The 13,522-nt window shown below is 44.7% G+C and overlaps 1 protein-coding gene across 1 annotated transcript in view; it reads left to right on the top strand.

Annotated features, from left to right (window-relative positions):
• Positions 1-13,522, top strand: part of Slc49a4 (solute carrier family 49 member 4) — an 86,405-nt gene that overhangs the window by 25,247 nt on the left and 47,636 nt on the right. Inside the window, exons 3-4 of the mRNA XM_004663928.2 lie at positions 7,150-7,415; positions 9,175-9,304. Coding sequence (XP_004663985.2) covers positions 7,150-7,415; positions 9,175-9,304 — 396 coding nt within the window. The remainder of the gene's footprint in view (positions 1-7,149; positions 7,416-9,174; positions 9,305-13,522) is intronic.

Raw genomic sequence — 13,522 nt, 5'->3', positions numbered from 1 at the left:
GCTGAGCAGTTAAGACGCTTGCCTGCTAAGCCCAAGGACCCATGTTCTACTCTCCAGATCCCACGTAAGCCAGACACACAAAGGTAACGCAAGCGCAAGGTAGCACCTGCCCACTGGGCGGCGCAAGCGTCTGAATTTGATTGTGGTGGCTGAGGCCCTGGCATGCCGATTCTCTCCCTCTTAAAAAACAAATTAAAAATAAGTAAAAGAAACAGTTTAAATTGTAAGGACCTAGGGAAGGTCCCCTAGGATGAGCACCTTGGCCATGTGGTCAGAGCTGGCTTTTTTTAAAATTTTTTTTTCATTTTATTTTTATTTATTTATTGGAGAGCAACAAACAGAGAGAGGAAGAGGCAGGTACAGAGAGAGAATGGGTGCGCCAGGGCTTCCAGCCACTGCAAACGAACTCCAGACGCGTGCGCCCCCTTGTGCATCTGGCTAACGTGGGACCTGGGGAACCGAGCCTCGAACCGGGGTCCTTAGGCTTCACAGGCAAGCGCTTAACCGCTAAGCCCTCTCTCCAGCCCCAGAGCTGGCTCTTAATCGTGTTGTCCTTCTAGACACAGGAAGGGGAAGTAGGACACCTGGAGCAAACAGCTGATGAGTGTATGCATAATTTCTACTCTTAACTCATTGGCACAAACTGGCCAAATGGCCAGGCCACACCTATCTGCACAAGAGGCTGGAAATGCAGCTCAGCAGCAAGGTGTGCATTAAGGCTGTGACTGTCTGTTTGTCATCTGGTGCGTTCCCCAGACAGAGAGCATCCTTCCTGAAAGGAGGAAACCTCAAGTCCCAGCTAATCACTGCATCCAATTCAAGCCCCACAGTGTGAGTTCTTCCAGTCTTTGTAGCTGTCTGGGGTATTTTCTGATTGTTTAAATTTTTTTTTAAAATTTGCTTGTTTTATTTAATTTTTTAAAAATTTTTTATTAACATTTTCCATGATTATAAAATATATCCCATGGTAATTCCCTCCCTCCCTACCCCCACACTTTCCCATTTGAAATTCCATTCTCCATCATATTGTTTTTTTTTAAGTTCTATTTATTTGAGAGAGTCAGAAAGAAAGAGATGCACACACAGAGAGAATGGGCGTGTCAGGGCATTCAGCCGCTGCAGACGAACTCCGGACACATGTGCCACCTTGCACATCTGGCTTATGTAAGTACTGGGGAATTGAACTTGGGTCCTTAGGCTTCGCAGACAAGTTCCTGAATCACTCAGCCATCTCTCCAGCCCTTTCTGATTTTTCCATGTGACTTTTGGCTTTGTCCTCTGAAAGGTTGTTTTCTTTTAATTTTTATTTATTTTTATTTACTTATTTGAGAGCAACAGACAGAGAGAGAAAGAGGCAGATATAGAGAGAGAATGGGCGCACCAGGGCCTCCAGCCACTGCAAATGAACTCCAGACACATGTGCCCCCTTGTGCATCTGGCTAACGTGGGTCCTGAGGAATTGAGCCTCGAACCAGGGTCCTTAGGCTTCTCAGGCAAGCGCTTAACCGCTAAGCCATCTCTCCAGCCCAAAAGGTTGTTTTTTTTTAATCCATTATCCTTAGTGGCCATGCCTGGAATGCTTGTTCGGGCATCACATCCTTCTTGGTACACCACTTTCACAGTTCACTTCTCCTGTCTGGTCCTGATTTGGGGACCTGAACATTGCTTTAGGTAGTAAGCAGTCTCAAACCTACATAGGACTCTTTTGTAGTAGCTTGGCAGAACTAAGAACTTGGTAGTCCTCAGTCTGTTTACATCAAGTAGGTCTCTTATAAGTGTAGCCATGCCGAAAGATTTTACCACCGGCTGTGGCTCTTACACCTCTTGACTCTCCTCTTACCCTGCCTGCTGATTCTGCTCTGCCCACGCTTGCTCCCTCAGTTCGTGGTGGCTACGTTGATGCCATCTGAAAAAGGTAGGCCAGTATATAAAAGTAACATCCTTAATCTGTGGCTCATCTACACAGGCCTGAGGAACATTTTCTTTCCTGTCATTTATGAGTTAGAAGCGACCTGAAGCTTCAAATTCCTGAGTACACAGTCCATTCAGATTATAGGCCCTGGGCAGAGACAAACTCGCTTAGCAGGCTGCTATCTTACCTTAATGCCACAGATCAGGAAGTGCTTGCCCGATTATCCTCTGGTGCCCTCCTAAAGTCAGTATTAGTCAGGTTTTTTGTTACTGTGACAAAAATCCCTGAAACGAAAAACTTAAGAAAGCATGGTTTATTTTGGCTTAGTTTCATGGTCTTGTTTCTGGCTTTTTTTTTTTTTTTAAGTTTATTTATGAGAGAGAGAGAATGGGCACACCAGGGCATTCAGCCACTGCAAACGAACTCCAGATGCATGCGCCACCCTGTACATCTGGCTTATGTGGGTCCTGGGGAATCAAACCTAGGTCCTTTGGCTTTGCAGGTGAGTGCCTTGTCTGCTAAGCCATCCCTCCAGCCCAGTGGTCCTGTTTCTTTTGGACCTGTAGGGTCCAAGAAAACTGGATCACCTTGAGGCAGCCAACTTCCTTCCACTAGGTCCCACCTCCCAAAGGTTTTACCAAGGGTAAGCAAATCTTTGACACATGGACTTTTGGAGGATATTCCAGATCCAGACTATAGCAGTCAGCAAGGGACATCAAGCAGTAATATTCTGATTTTTTAAAAATATTTTACTTAAGAGAAAGGAAGGGAGGAGGGTACTTAATAGGTTGATATTGTATATATGTAAGTACAATGATTGTGATGGGGAGGTAATATGATGGAGAATGGAATTTCAAAGGGGAAAGTGTGGGTGGGGGAGGGAGGGAATTAACATGGGATTTTTGTTTTGTTTTGTTTTTCGAGGTAGGGTCTCACTCTGGCTCAGGCTGACCTGGAATTCACTATTTAGTCTCAGGGTGGCCTCGAACTCTCGGTGATCCTCCTACCTCTGCCTCCCGAGTGCTGGGATTAAAGGCGTGCGCCACCACGCCCGGCAACATGGGATTTTTTTATAATCGTGGAAAATGCTAATAAAAATTAAAAAAAAAAACCTGAACCCTTTTAAAGAACAATAAAACATATTTTACATGAAAAAAAATAAAAAAATAAATATCCAAAAAAATTTTACTTATTTATTTGAGAGAGAAATGGTTGTGTCTTTGTACATCTCTATAATAGAATACCACAAAACCATTAGCAATTAGGATTATAAAGTTAATGAAATGAGAAATGGTTCATGAGATACTAAAAAGTCAACCTGATTTTAAATCATAAAACTGTATTCAGTATGATAATAATGGTTGCCTGTGGTGAAATACTGACTGAGAGAAGGACGTGCTGGGAAACAACCAAAAGGAAACAATGGGAAAATCCGAATCAAGTAGCAGCTGTCTGAATTGAGATGCTGAACTTAGGCATGACTTTTTTCTTCTCTGTACATTTCTTCTCAAGTTGTCCTGCTATGAGTATATTACATCAAAGGACAAAATGAAGCAAAAAAATAGTTATGAGATAAAATGAGAGCGGAAAGACTGGAGAGATGGCTTAGCAGTTAAGATGCTTGCATGCAAAGCCTCAGACTCAGGTTCGATTCCTCTGGACTCACGTTAGCCAGATGCACAAGGTGGCACATGAGTCTGGAGTTCGTTTGCAGTGGCTGGAGGCCTTGGCGCACCCATTCTCTCTCTCTGTCTGCCTCTTTCTCTCAAATAAATAAACTAATTAAAAAAAAAATGACAGTGGAAGTAGGCATTTCTCAGACCAGAATTGAGTTCCTTTTTCCCAGACCTTGCTAACAGATGGCTGCATTTGGCTTTCTAAAGCAGCCTGTGAGATTAATAAAGTGTCTTTACAGAAACTGAAACAGAAAGAGAATGAGTGATTTGCTAGAAGTCATCCATTAAAGCAAAGGCTAGAAGCTCAGTCTTGGGGCATATTCTTTTTGCTGTTTTTGTGTCCTTTCTAAATCTCAGTTATTTTTATGTCTTTTTAAGATCCACACAGTAATGCCTATCTTTATGTTTAGCCATAGGTATCTTGAGCATAGTGGATGTTAAATGGGCATTTAAAATATATATATATATATTAAGCTTTATTTATCTTTATTTATATGCGAGAGAGGGAGATAGAATGAGCGCATCTAGTCCTCCAGCCACTGCAAACGAACTCCAGACACATGCGCCACCTTGTCCTTCTGCCTTACGTGGGTCCTGGGGAATTGAACCTAGGTCCTTTGGCTTTGCAGGCAATTAATTGTTGCAGTTAAGGCCCTTGCCTGCAAAGCCTAAAGACCCAGGTTCAACTCCCCAGAACCCACGTAAGCCAGATGGTACAAGGTGACGCACGCACACAAGGTGGCGCAAGCTGGAGTTTGATTGTAGTGGCTAGAGCCCTTGGTGTGCCCGTTCCCTCCCTCCTCCCCACCCAATAAAATAATAAAAACTATCCAGGTACTATATGTACCTTTGACGGTGAGAGCCTTGGGCTATCTTAACATCACTGGTTTTTATTGGTTCTATTGTGCAGGGAGAACCTGCAAAATGGGCGCCTGTAGGCAGCAGAGGATTTTCGGACTGGAGATATCAGTTCTAATTTTGATTTCTTGTTCTGCTTTAGACATGGGCTAGTTATTTAACTGGGACTCCACCCAATACTTTTTAGAGACAAGAAAATTATCCAATTATAAATGTGATTTCAAATGTGTTATTAGCCTCTCTGGAAGGGGATAGGTTATCTAGGAAAGTCCCTTTTAGCTATAAAAAGTTTTAAATTATGAAACATCATATTCTAAATAGGAATAATTTGGGAATCATGGGTATTTGTTCCAGTATGTCAAAAGGCAAAAGGCTAGACTATTAGAATAACATTAAATGCAAGCTAAAATGTTAAGTACATTAGAAAATACGAACTGAGGCTCTTTAGTTTGAATTTCAGCTATTGGCATTTGCTTGAAAAGCTATGGAATATGAAAAGGCATGCAGTTGTACCCAAATGTCATCCCCTGTGTCCCTGTCAGCCTTGCCCTCTTCATGGGCAGGAGCCAGGGGTGCCCAGAGCAGCCACCAAGGCTTGGCAGCACCCAGTTGCTCTTGTCCCTGCCGTCCTAGTTCTGATGTGCTGGAGAGGGTCTTGTATCTAAAATCTAGTTTGCCTCTCGGCTCACTAGGGAAATCCATTTTTCCACCTGGCATGCTGGGATAGAATGAACCAAGCTCAGAGAAGTGGGTGAGGAGGGGGAAAAGAGAGAGAGAGAAATGTGAGGGAGGGAAGCAAAGGGAGTTGTGGCTACAGGACAAAGAAAGTTAAGGGACTCGGTGTGAGGCCAAAGCCACACACACAGTCAGGTGTCTAGCAGCAATCCCACTCCTCGGTACCACTTTACTGTTGCAGTCCAGTTCACATTGCTGGTAGAAATCACCCAACCAAGAGCAGCTTCTGGGAAAAAGAGGTTTATTTTGGCATACAGGCTCGAAGGGAAGCTCCACGATGGCAGGGAAAACGATGGCATGAGCAGAGGGTGGATATCACCTCCTGGCCAACATAAGGTTGACAATAGCAACAGGCGAATGTGTCAGACACTGGCATGGGGAAACTGGCTATAACAGCCATATGCCCGCCCCCAAAACTACACTCCCTCCAGGAGGCGTTAATTCCCAAATGTCCATCAGCTGGGAACCTAACATTCAGAGTACCTAAGTTTATGGGGGACACCTGAATCAAACCACCACAGCCTGTAATGTTTTGTGGGCATCAGGGACCTCCCTGGCCAATGTATCTTATCCCTGGCACTGAAAATTTTCTAGTAACAATCCATGGCTTCTGGGTGTGCTATTGTCCAAAAAAAAAAAAGTAGGATTCCATAAGACTTATTCATACCCTCTTAAATTTTAATTATGCCCACACCTTTCCTGTACTCATCTTCCCCTGACCTCACTTAGGCCTTTCCACCCCTCAGTAATCTATTCTTCTACTGACATACATACAATACCATCTGTGCCCAATCTTAACATACACACAGAGGCCTGATGAGCCTATGATTCATGTACCTTAATGTCACAGATGCCTAGAAAATGCATATGAAGTTCAAATTCATTGTCTCATTTTATGGTGGAAGTAATGGAACCCTGGACGTTCTATGTGGCCCACAGTCATTCAACCCACTACTGTGACTCCTCATCCAATTTCTTAGCTACTAGCAGCCTTGATGTTTTTATGTGTAGTTCTCATACCTGGCAGAGGGTGGACGTGAGAGGTTGAGATCACTGGTATCATTTCAAGGGCTAGTGGACTTCCTAATGAGTGGCAGTCGATAGAAAAAGCGTGGCTCTGAGACCTAAATTGTGGCTGTGTTTGCCAGAACTTTGGCAAGTTTCTTAATCTTTCCAAGCCTGGGTTTTCACCTTTCCCTCAGTGGGGACAACAGGAGCTACCACATGATACTATTGTGACAATTACGTGATGTCGTTTTGACAGTGACATGAACCAGGGGGGCAGCAAGAACTGAATTTGGTACCTGGCAGAAATCACAAGTTTTCATAAAGGGTCAGCACACCTTTCAGAATGTAGGTCAACCTACCTTTTAAGAGTGTTATGTTCGGGCTGGAGAGATGGCGTAGTGGTTAAGCGCTTGCCTCTGAAGCCTAAGGACCCCAGTTCGAGGCTCGATTTCCCCAGGACCCACGTTAGCCAGATGCACAAGGGGGCGCACGCGTCTGGAGTTGGTTTGCAGTGGCTGGAAGCCGTGGTGCACCCATTCTCTCTCTCACTCTCTATCTGCCTCTTTCTCTCTCTGTCACTCTCAAATAAATAAATAAAAATCTTTAAAAAAAAAAGTGTTATGTTCTTGACAGAAATGTATTCATTTTTTAAGGGGGGGGGCCTTATTTTTATTTATTTATCTACTTGAGAGATCCACAGTCAGAAAGAGAGAGGTTGAGAAACGAGACAGAATGGATGTGCCAGGGTTTCCAGCTACTGCATACAAACTCCAGGTGCATGCACCACCTTGTGCATCTGGCTTAAGTGGGCCCCGGGGAATCGAACCTGGGTCCTGGGCTTCTCAGGCAAGCGCCTTCACCGCTAAGCCATCGCTCCAGCCCAGAAACGTATTCTTATTAATCCACAGATAAAATGCTTCCTTCAAAGACCTCAAAGCCGTGTCACTTTTCTAATTCCAGATTAATCCACGGAGGGCAGATGTTAAATGGACTAGCAGGTCCAACCGTCATGAACGCAGCTCCGTTCCTGTCCACCACGTGGTTTTCTGCGGATGAACGGGCCACCGCCACAGCGATTGCGTCGATGCTCAGCTACCTCGGTGGAGCATGCGCATTTCTAGTGGGGCCACTTGTCGTGCCAGCTCCCAACGGGACGTCGCCCCTTCTTGCCGCCGAGAGCAGCAGGGCTCATATTAAAGATCGCATTGAGACGGTATTATATGCAGGTACTTAGAAGTGGGTTTTGGTTTTTTCTCTCTCTTCCTGTCATGCTTGGCTTTGTGTCACTGTCATCGTCACTCTGCTTCTGATGGACCCCCATCACGTCACGGGGGACACTCTTGAGGAACGACAGACACCCATGCACACAGTGTGTGCTTTCCTGATTGTGCAACGCGCGGGCGTCTAGTTGAAACTTATACCTCACCTAGGCGGTTATAAGTCAAATGTCATCTTGCTTCGCGGAAAATTCTTTGTTAGTTTTAGCCTTTTGATCCATTTACCACGAAACAGTACATGACACGTACTCATGAGTTCTTCTAGATATTTTACCATTCTGCAAAACGAAATGTCACGCTTGGCCGTAAACATTTGTCAAGCATCTATCGGTAGATAGTCAGCCTGTTTTCTCTCTTTCAGACCTCCATGATCAGGCATATTCGTGATCATCTGCTATTCATTCTTCGCTCTGTCCTCACTGTCTGCTGTCAAGGACAGTGATATTTCTTTTTTTTTTTTAATTTTTGGTTTATTTTTATTTATTTATTTGAGAGCGACAAAGAGAGAAAGAAAGAGGCAGAAAGAGAGAGAGAGAGACAGAATGGGCGCGTCAGGGCCTCCAGCCAATGCAAACGAACTCAAGATGCGTGCGCCCCCTTGTGCATCTGGCCAACGTGGGTCCTGGGGAATTGAGCCTCGAACCGGGGTCCTTAGGCTTCACAGGCAAGCGCTTAACCGTTAAGCCATCTCTTCAGGCCGACCGACAGTGATCTTTCTAAAAGAGTCTCCTGTGCCCGTTCCCATTTGACTTCCAGTCAAGCTCCAGTTCACTCCCGTGGACCTTCAGTTTGCCCCCTCTCCCCGTGTGCCTGTCCGCTGTTCCTTCTGCACCCACAGCGTTCGTTCTAAGTGCCAAGTGCTGGGCATCGGTGAGATCAGTGACAAAACAATTACAATGCAAACAAGAAGATCCAGAGGTGGGGCGACCTGACTGCCTGAGTTTTGAGGAAGTTGAAGCGTCAATGAAAGTTTTTTTTTTTTTAATTAATTTATTTATTTGAGAGTGACAGACACAGAGAGAAAGACAGATAGAGGGAGAGAGAGAGAATGGGCGCGCCAGGGCCTCCAGCCTCTGCAAACGAACTCCAGACACGTGCGCCCCCTTGTGCATCTGGCTAATGTGGGACCTGGGGAACCGAGCCTCGAACCGGGGTCCTTAGGCTTCACAGGCAAGCGCTTAACCGCTAAGCCATCTCTCTAGCCCTCAGTGAAAGTTTTTACCAGGGGCATAATCATCAACAAAACTAAGAAACTCATAGGAGTTTGCAAAACCTCAAGGGTGTTCCATGCATGAGAACAGTTACACAGGGGCAGGGGAGGTGAGAGAAAGGTCACTGTGAGCTGACCATTTCCCATCGCATTCGTTCTCACTGAGTACCATACTTATTAGGCATCCTAGACCCATTTCAAGGAACTCCCCGCTTCCCCAAGGATCCCTTTATTTCTGAGGCACACTGTTGGTCTTTGATGCATTTTCCTCGTACAGTGACAGTGGCGCATTCCTTCAGCATTTTCATCTGTGCAGTGGCCGCCACACATCACCCCACTTCTGTGTGTGTGGCAGAGGCCTGTTGGATTTCCTGTCTGTTCCATAGCCATCCATCTCTACACTGAACTATGTTGCTGAGGGGCCACATGAGTATTTCACTTCTGTGTCATTGGCTAACACTGTACGTTTTTTTTTGTTGTTGTTGTTTTTTCTTGCAGAATTTGGAGTTGTCTGCTTAATATTCGCCGCCACACTGGCCTATTTCCCACCCCGACCCCCTCTTCCGCCCAGCGTCGCTGCCGCGAGCCAGCGACTGAGCTACCGGCGCAGCGTCTGTCGGTTACTAAGGTCAGTAGACTTGGCGCTTGGTCCTTGTCACCAGACCCAATGTTGTCCTTCATTATCTAAGGATGATTTCACATGACAACTTATCAGCAGTAATCAGGTTATGACTAATTCATACTAATCAAAATATCAATTAAATACTTTAACTCTCCATCTAGAACCTATCTCGAAAAATCGCCCCCAAACCAAAACCTTTATAAACGTTCCTTATCCACCTACTACCAAGACTATTATTTACTTAAATGTTAACAATTAACTGTTTTTTTAAAAATAAATTCCTCCTAAATAGAAAAATTAAACTACGCATTAGTATCTGTGAAATTAAAGGGCTTTCTATTTTCTAATTTTTTCCTAATATGTGGATTTTTTTTTTTAATTTTTATTAACATTTTCCATGATTATAAAATATATCCCATGGTAATTCCCTCCCTCCCCACCCCCACACTTTCCCATTTGAAATTCCATTCTCCATCATATTACCTCCCCATTACAATCATTGTAATTACATATATACAATATTAACCTATTAAGTACCCTCCTCCCTTCCTTTCTCTACCCTTTATGTCTCCTTTTTAACTTACTGGCCTCTGCTACTAAGTGTTTTCATTCTCACGCAGAAGCCCAGTCATCTGTAGCTAGGATCCCCATATGAGAGAGAACATGTGGCGCTTGGCTTTCTGGGCCTGGGTTACCTCACTTAGTATAATCCTTTCCAGGTCCATCCATTTTTCTGCAAATTTCATAACTTCATTTTTCTTTACCGCTGAGTAGAACTCCATTGTATAAATGTGCCACATCTTCATTATCCACTGATTATTTTTTAATTTATTTGTTTAGTTTTATTTATTTATTTGAGAGTGACAGACAGAGAGAGAAAGAAGCTGAGAGAGAGAAAGAGAGAGAGAGAGAGAGAAAAAGAATGGGCACACCAGGGCCTCCAGCCACTGCAGATGAACCCCAGACGCATGTGCCACCTTGTGTATATGGCTAACGTGGGTCCTAGGGAATCGAGCCTTGAACCAGTGTCCTTAGGCTTCACAGGCAAGCGCTTAACCACTAAGCCATCTCTCCAGTCCTCTTTAGTCTTTCCTGGTAATTTCTGATAAAGTTTCTGTGACTGAGATACCTAACCTATTATCTCTCTAAAAGGCAGGTGTGGTGGTTCACTCTTGATCTCAGTGCTGAGGGCCAGGATCGAGATGAAACCCCCAGAGCAAATTTCTACTCCCAATCTGCCTAATTTTTCCATGGTTTCCTTAATCATTCACTTTGGTCTTCTCATTCAGATTTAGGCTGTTCCTTTGTGTCTGGTATTGATACGTGTAGAGGCCCATGTGGCACCTACGCACTGGCCTGTGGTGTGTCCTGTCACCCGTGGTGGCTGGTGGCCAGCATGGAATGTCTGCTGGGTGTCTCCCTCCATTGTTCTGCCCGCTCTTTTTTTTTTTTTTTGTTTTGTTTTGTTTTTTCCAGGTAGTGTCTCACTCGAGCTCAGGCCGACCTGGAATTCACTCTGTAGTCTCAGGGTGGCCTCGAACTCACGGCGATCTTCCTACCTCTGCCTCCCGAGTGCTGGGATTAAAGCTGACATCCCTTACTGATTGACGCCTGAGCTTGCAGGACTTTCAGCAAGCTCCCAGTGATTTTCTAGTTTCTTACTCGATGTGGGATTAGGGTTACCGTCACACTTGAGCATGTCCAGTTGTTTATGTGGGTCCTGGGGACCGAATTCAGTCTCTCCGGCCTCCTCAGGTCCCCATGCTTGTGCATAATGAAATTAGCTCATAATGTTGGAGGGTTTTTTCCTCATAACATGAACCGATACCTTTTACAAGTCATCGGTAGCGCTTTGGTTTGCCATCTTTCCTGTGTGTTAAGTTTCTGTGTTAGAGACTCTTTCTTCTACATCAACTCTGTTCTTTTTAAAAAATATTTTATGTATTTATTTGAGCGAGTGAGAGAGAGAGAGAGAGAAACTAACTCCAGGCATATATGTCACCATGTGCGCCTGGTTTATATGGGTACTGGAGAATCGAACCTGGATCCTTAGGCTTCATAGGCAAGCACCTTAACCACTAAACCATCTCTCTAGCCCTTTTTAAAAATTTTTATCTATTTGAGAGAGAGAATGTATGTGTCAGGGCCTTTTAGCCACTGCAGACGAACTCCAGATGCATGCACCACCTTGTGCATCTGGCTTACATGGGTCCTAGGGTATTGAACCTGGGTCCTTTGGGTTTGCAGGCAGTACCTTAATCACTAAGCTATCCCTAAAAATACCAGCCCACTTTTTACTCTGCATGAGTCTTTGGAGAGTCATCCAGGTTACTGTACCTCTAGTACATTCCTTTTCATCACTATTAATATTCATTGCTGTGGAGAGACTTTTAACATGTAGTGGGAGAGCTGGTTGATGTTAGTTTGGAGCTTGAAACAGCTGCTATAAACATTTACCTCTAGATCTTTGTGTGAGCAGAAATGTTTTTATTTCTCTGGCATAAGTGCTGAGAAGTGCAGTTGCTGAGTGGTATGGGGGCTGGGGTACAGCCAGGGTGACTGGACCCCTGAAAGTAAGAAAAAGGCAGGAAAACCTGCACTTGCTAGAAATCAAAGGTGATCTGACTTCTTTCTTGCTAGTTCCCTAGACCTGTTTTTCCACAACCAACCAAGACCCCTCCAGGGAGGGAGGTCTTTCATAAGACTTAAAAGCCATGGTTGGTCAAGTTCAGCCTCCAGAACTTGGTGTCAGGACTAGCCTCTTCCTGAGACAGCCCCTAGCTCTAACCACCCAGCTGTCCGTCTGGCTCACCTGAGTGAGAGAACAGCCCACCTCTACAAGGTTATAAATACCTTTGCAAGGGCAGGGCAGGCTCTCTGACTAGTGGGCGTAGGCTATCTCAGGCCAGGCCCAGCCAGAAGAGCCCCCTAGCCTCGCCCTTCCTCTCCACATGGGTTTTTTTTTTTTTTTTTAATTTTTATTTATTTATTTGAGAGCGACAGACACATAGAGAAAGACAGATAGAGGGAGAGAGAGAGAATGGGCGCGCCAGGGCTTCCAGCCTCTGCAAACGAACTCCAGACACGTGCGCCCCCTTGTGCATCTGGCTAACGTGGGACCTGGGGAACCGAGCCTCGAACCGGGGTCCTTAGGCTTCACAGGCAAGCGCTTAACCGCTAAGCCATCTCTCCAGCCCTCCACATGGGTTCTTTATCCACTCCAGCTCCCCACATGGCAGGAGCTCCTTGAATGTTCTTTTCTCTCCTTTCTTTCCGTGGTTTTCTAGGCCTTCCACGTGGGATCTGTGGCCACATGGGTACCTTTCCTTGGCTGTGTACTTCCCTCACTAAATAAGATAACTTAATAATTATCCTTCTCAGTCTTTTTAAACTTTTTAAAACGTCTTTATTTATTTATTTGAGAAAGAGTTAGAAAGAGAAAGAGGCAGAGAATGGGCACATCAGGGCCTCCAGCCACTGCAAATGAACTCTAGATGCATGTGCCACCTTATATATCTAGCCTATGTGGGTACCGGGGAATCACACCTGAGTCCTTAGGCTTCATAGGCAAGCACCTTAACTGCTAAGCCATTTTTCTAGCCCCTCAGTCTTTTTTTTTTATACAATTATTTGAACCTAGGTATTGGGGTTTGAGGACTTTCCTGGACCCCAAATACCCTGTGACGGTATGTCTTGGTAGCATAGTTTGAAAAACAAAACCAAAAAGATGCCAAGCCACTTTCCAGAGTGGCAGTATCACTTTTGTTTTTGGTTTTGTTTTTTCGAGGCAGGGTCTCGCTCTAGCTCAGGCTGACCTGGAATTCACTGTGTTATCTCAGGGTGGCCTTGAACTCATGGCAATCCTACCTCTGCCTCCCAAGTTCTGGGATTCAAGGCGTGCTCCACCAAGCCCGGCTTAACTCCTTACGACACTCTTTCGGGCAGTTCATGAGAGCTTGATGCCCTGGTAACTGGGTAAAAGGACACAGAGAAGGAGACTTTTCCTCTGTATTTTACAACTTTTGAACTTTGAAGCATTGAATTGTATTGCCTACGGAAATATTTTATCCATCTAAGCTTTAAACTAGCAAATTGCATATTCTTTAGCCTTTGTTTTTTGTGGGTTTTTTTTCCCTCTGCCTTAGTCTTAAGGAGAAGCACCAGCTTATCTTTTAGGATAGAAAGGATTTGTTACACTGAGATTACTGTTTTTGCCTGTTGTAT

This window comes from Jaculus jaculus, chromosome 4 (assembly GCF_020740685.1).
Source record: "Jaculus jaculus isolate mJacJac1 chromosome 4, mJacJac1.mat.Y.cur, whole genome shotgun sequence".
NCBI classification, from domain to species: Eukaryota; Metazoa; Chordata; class Mammalia; order Rodentia; family Dipodidae; genus Jaculus; species Jaculus jaculus.
The sequence above is the reverse complement of the archived record's forward strand: the minus strand, read 5'-3'. Positions and strand labels throughout refer to the sequence as shown.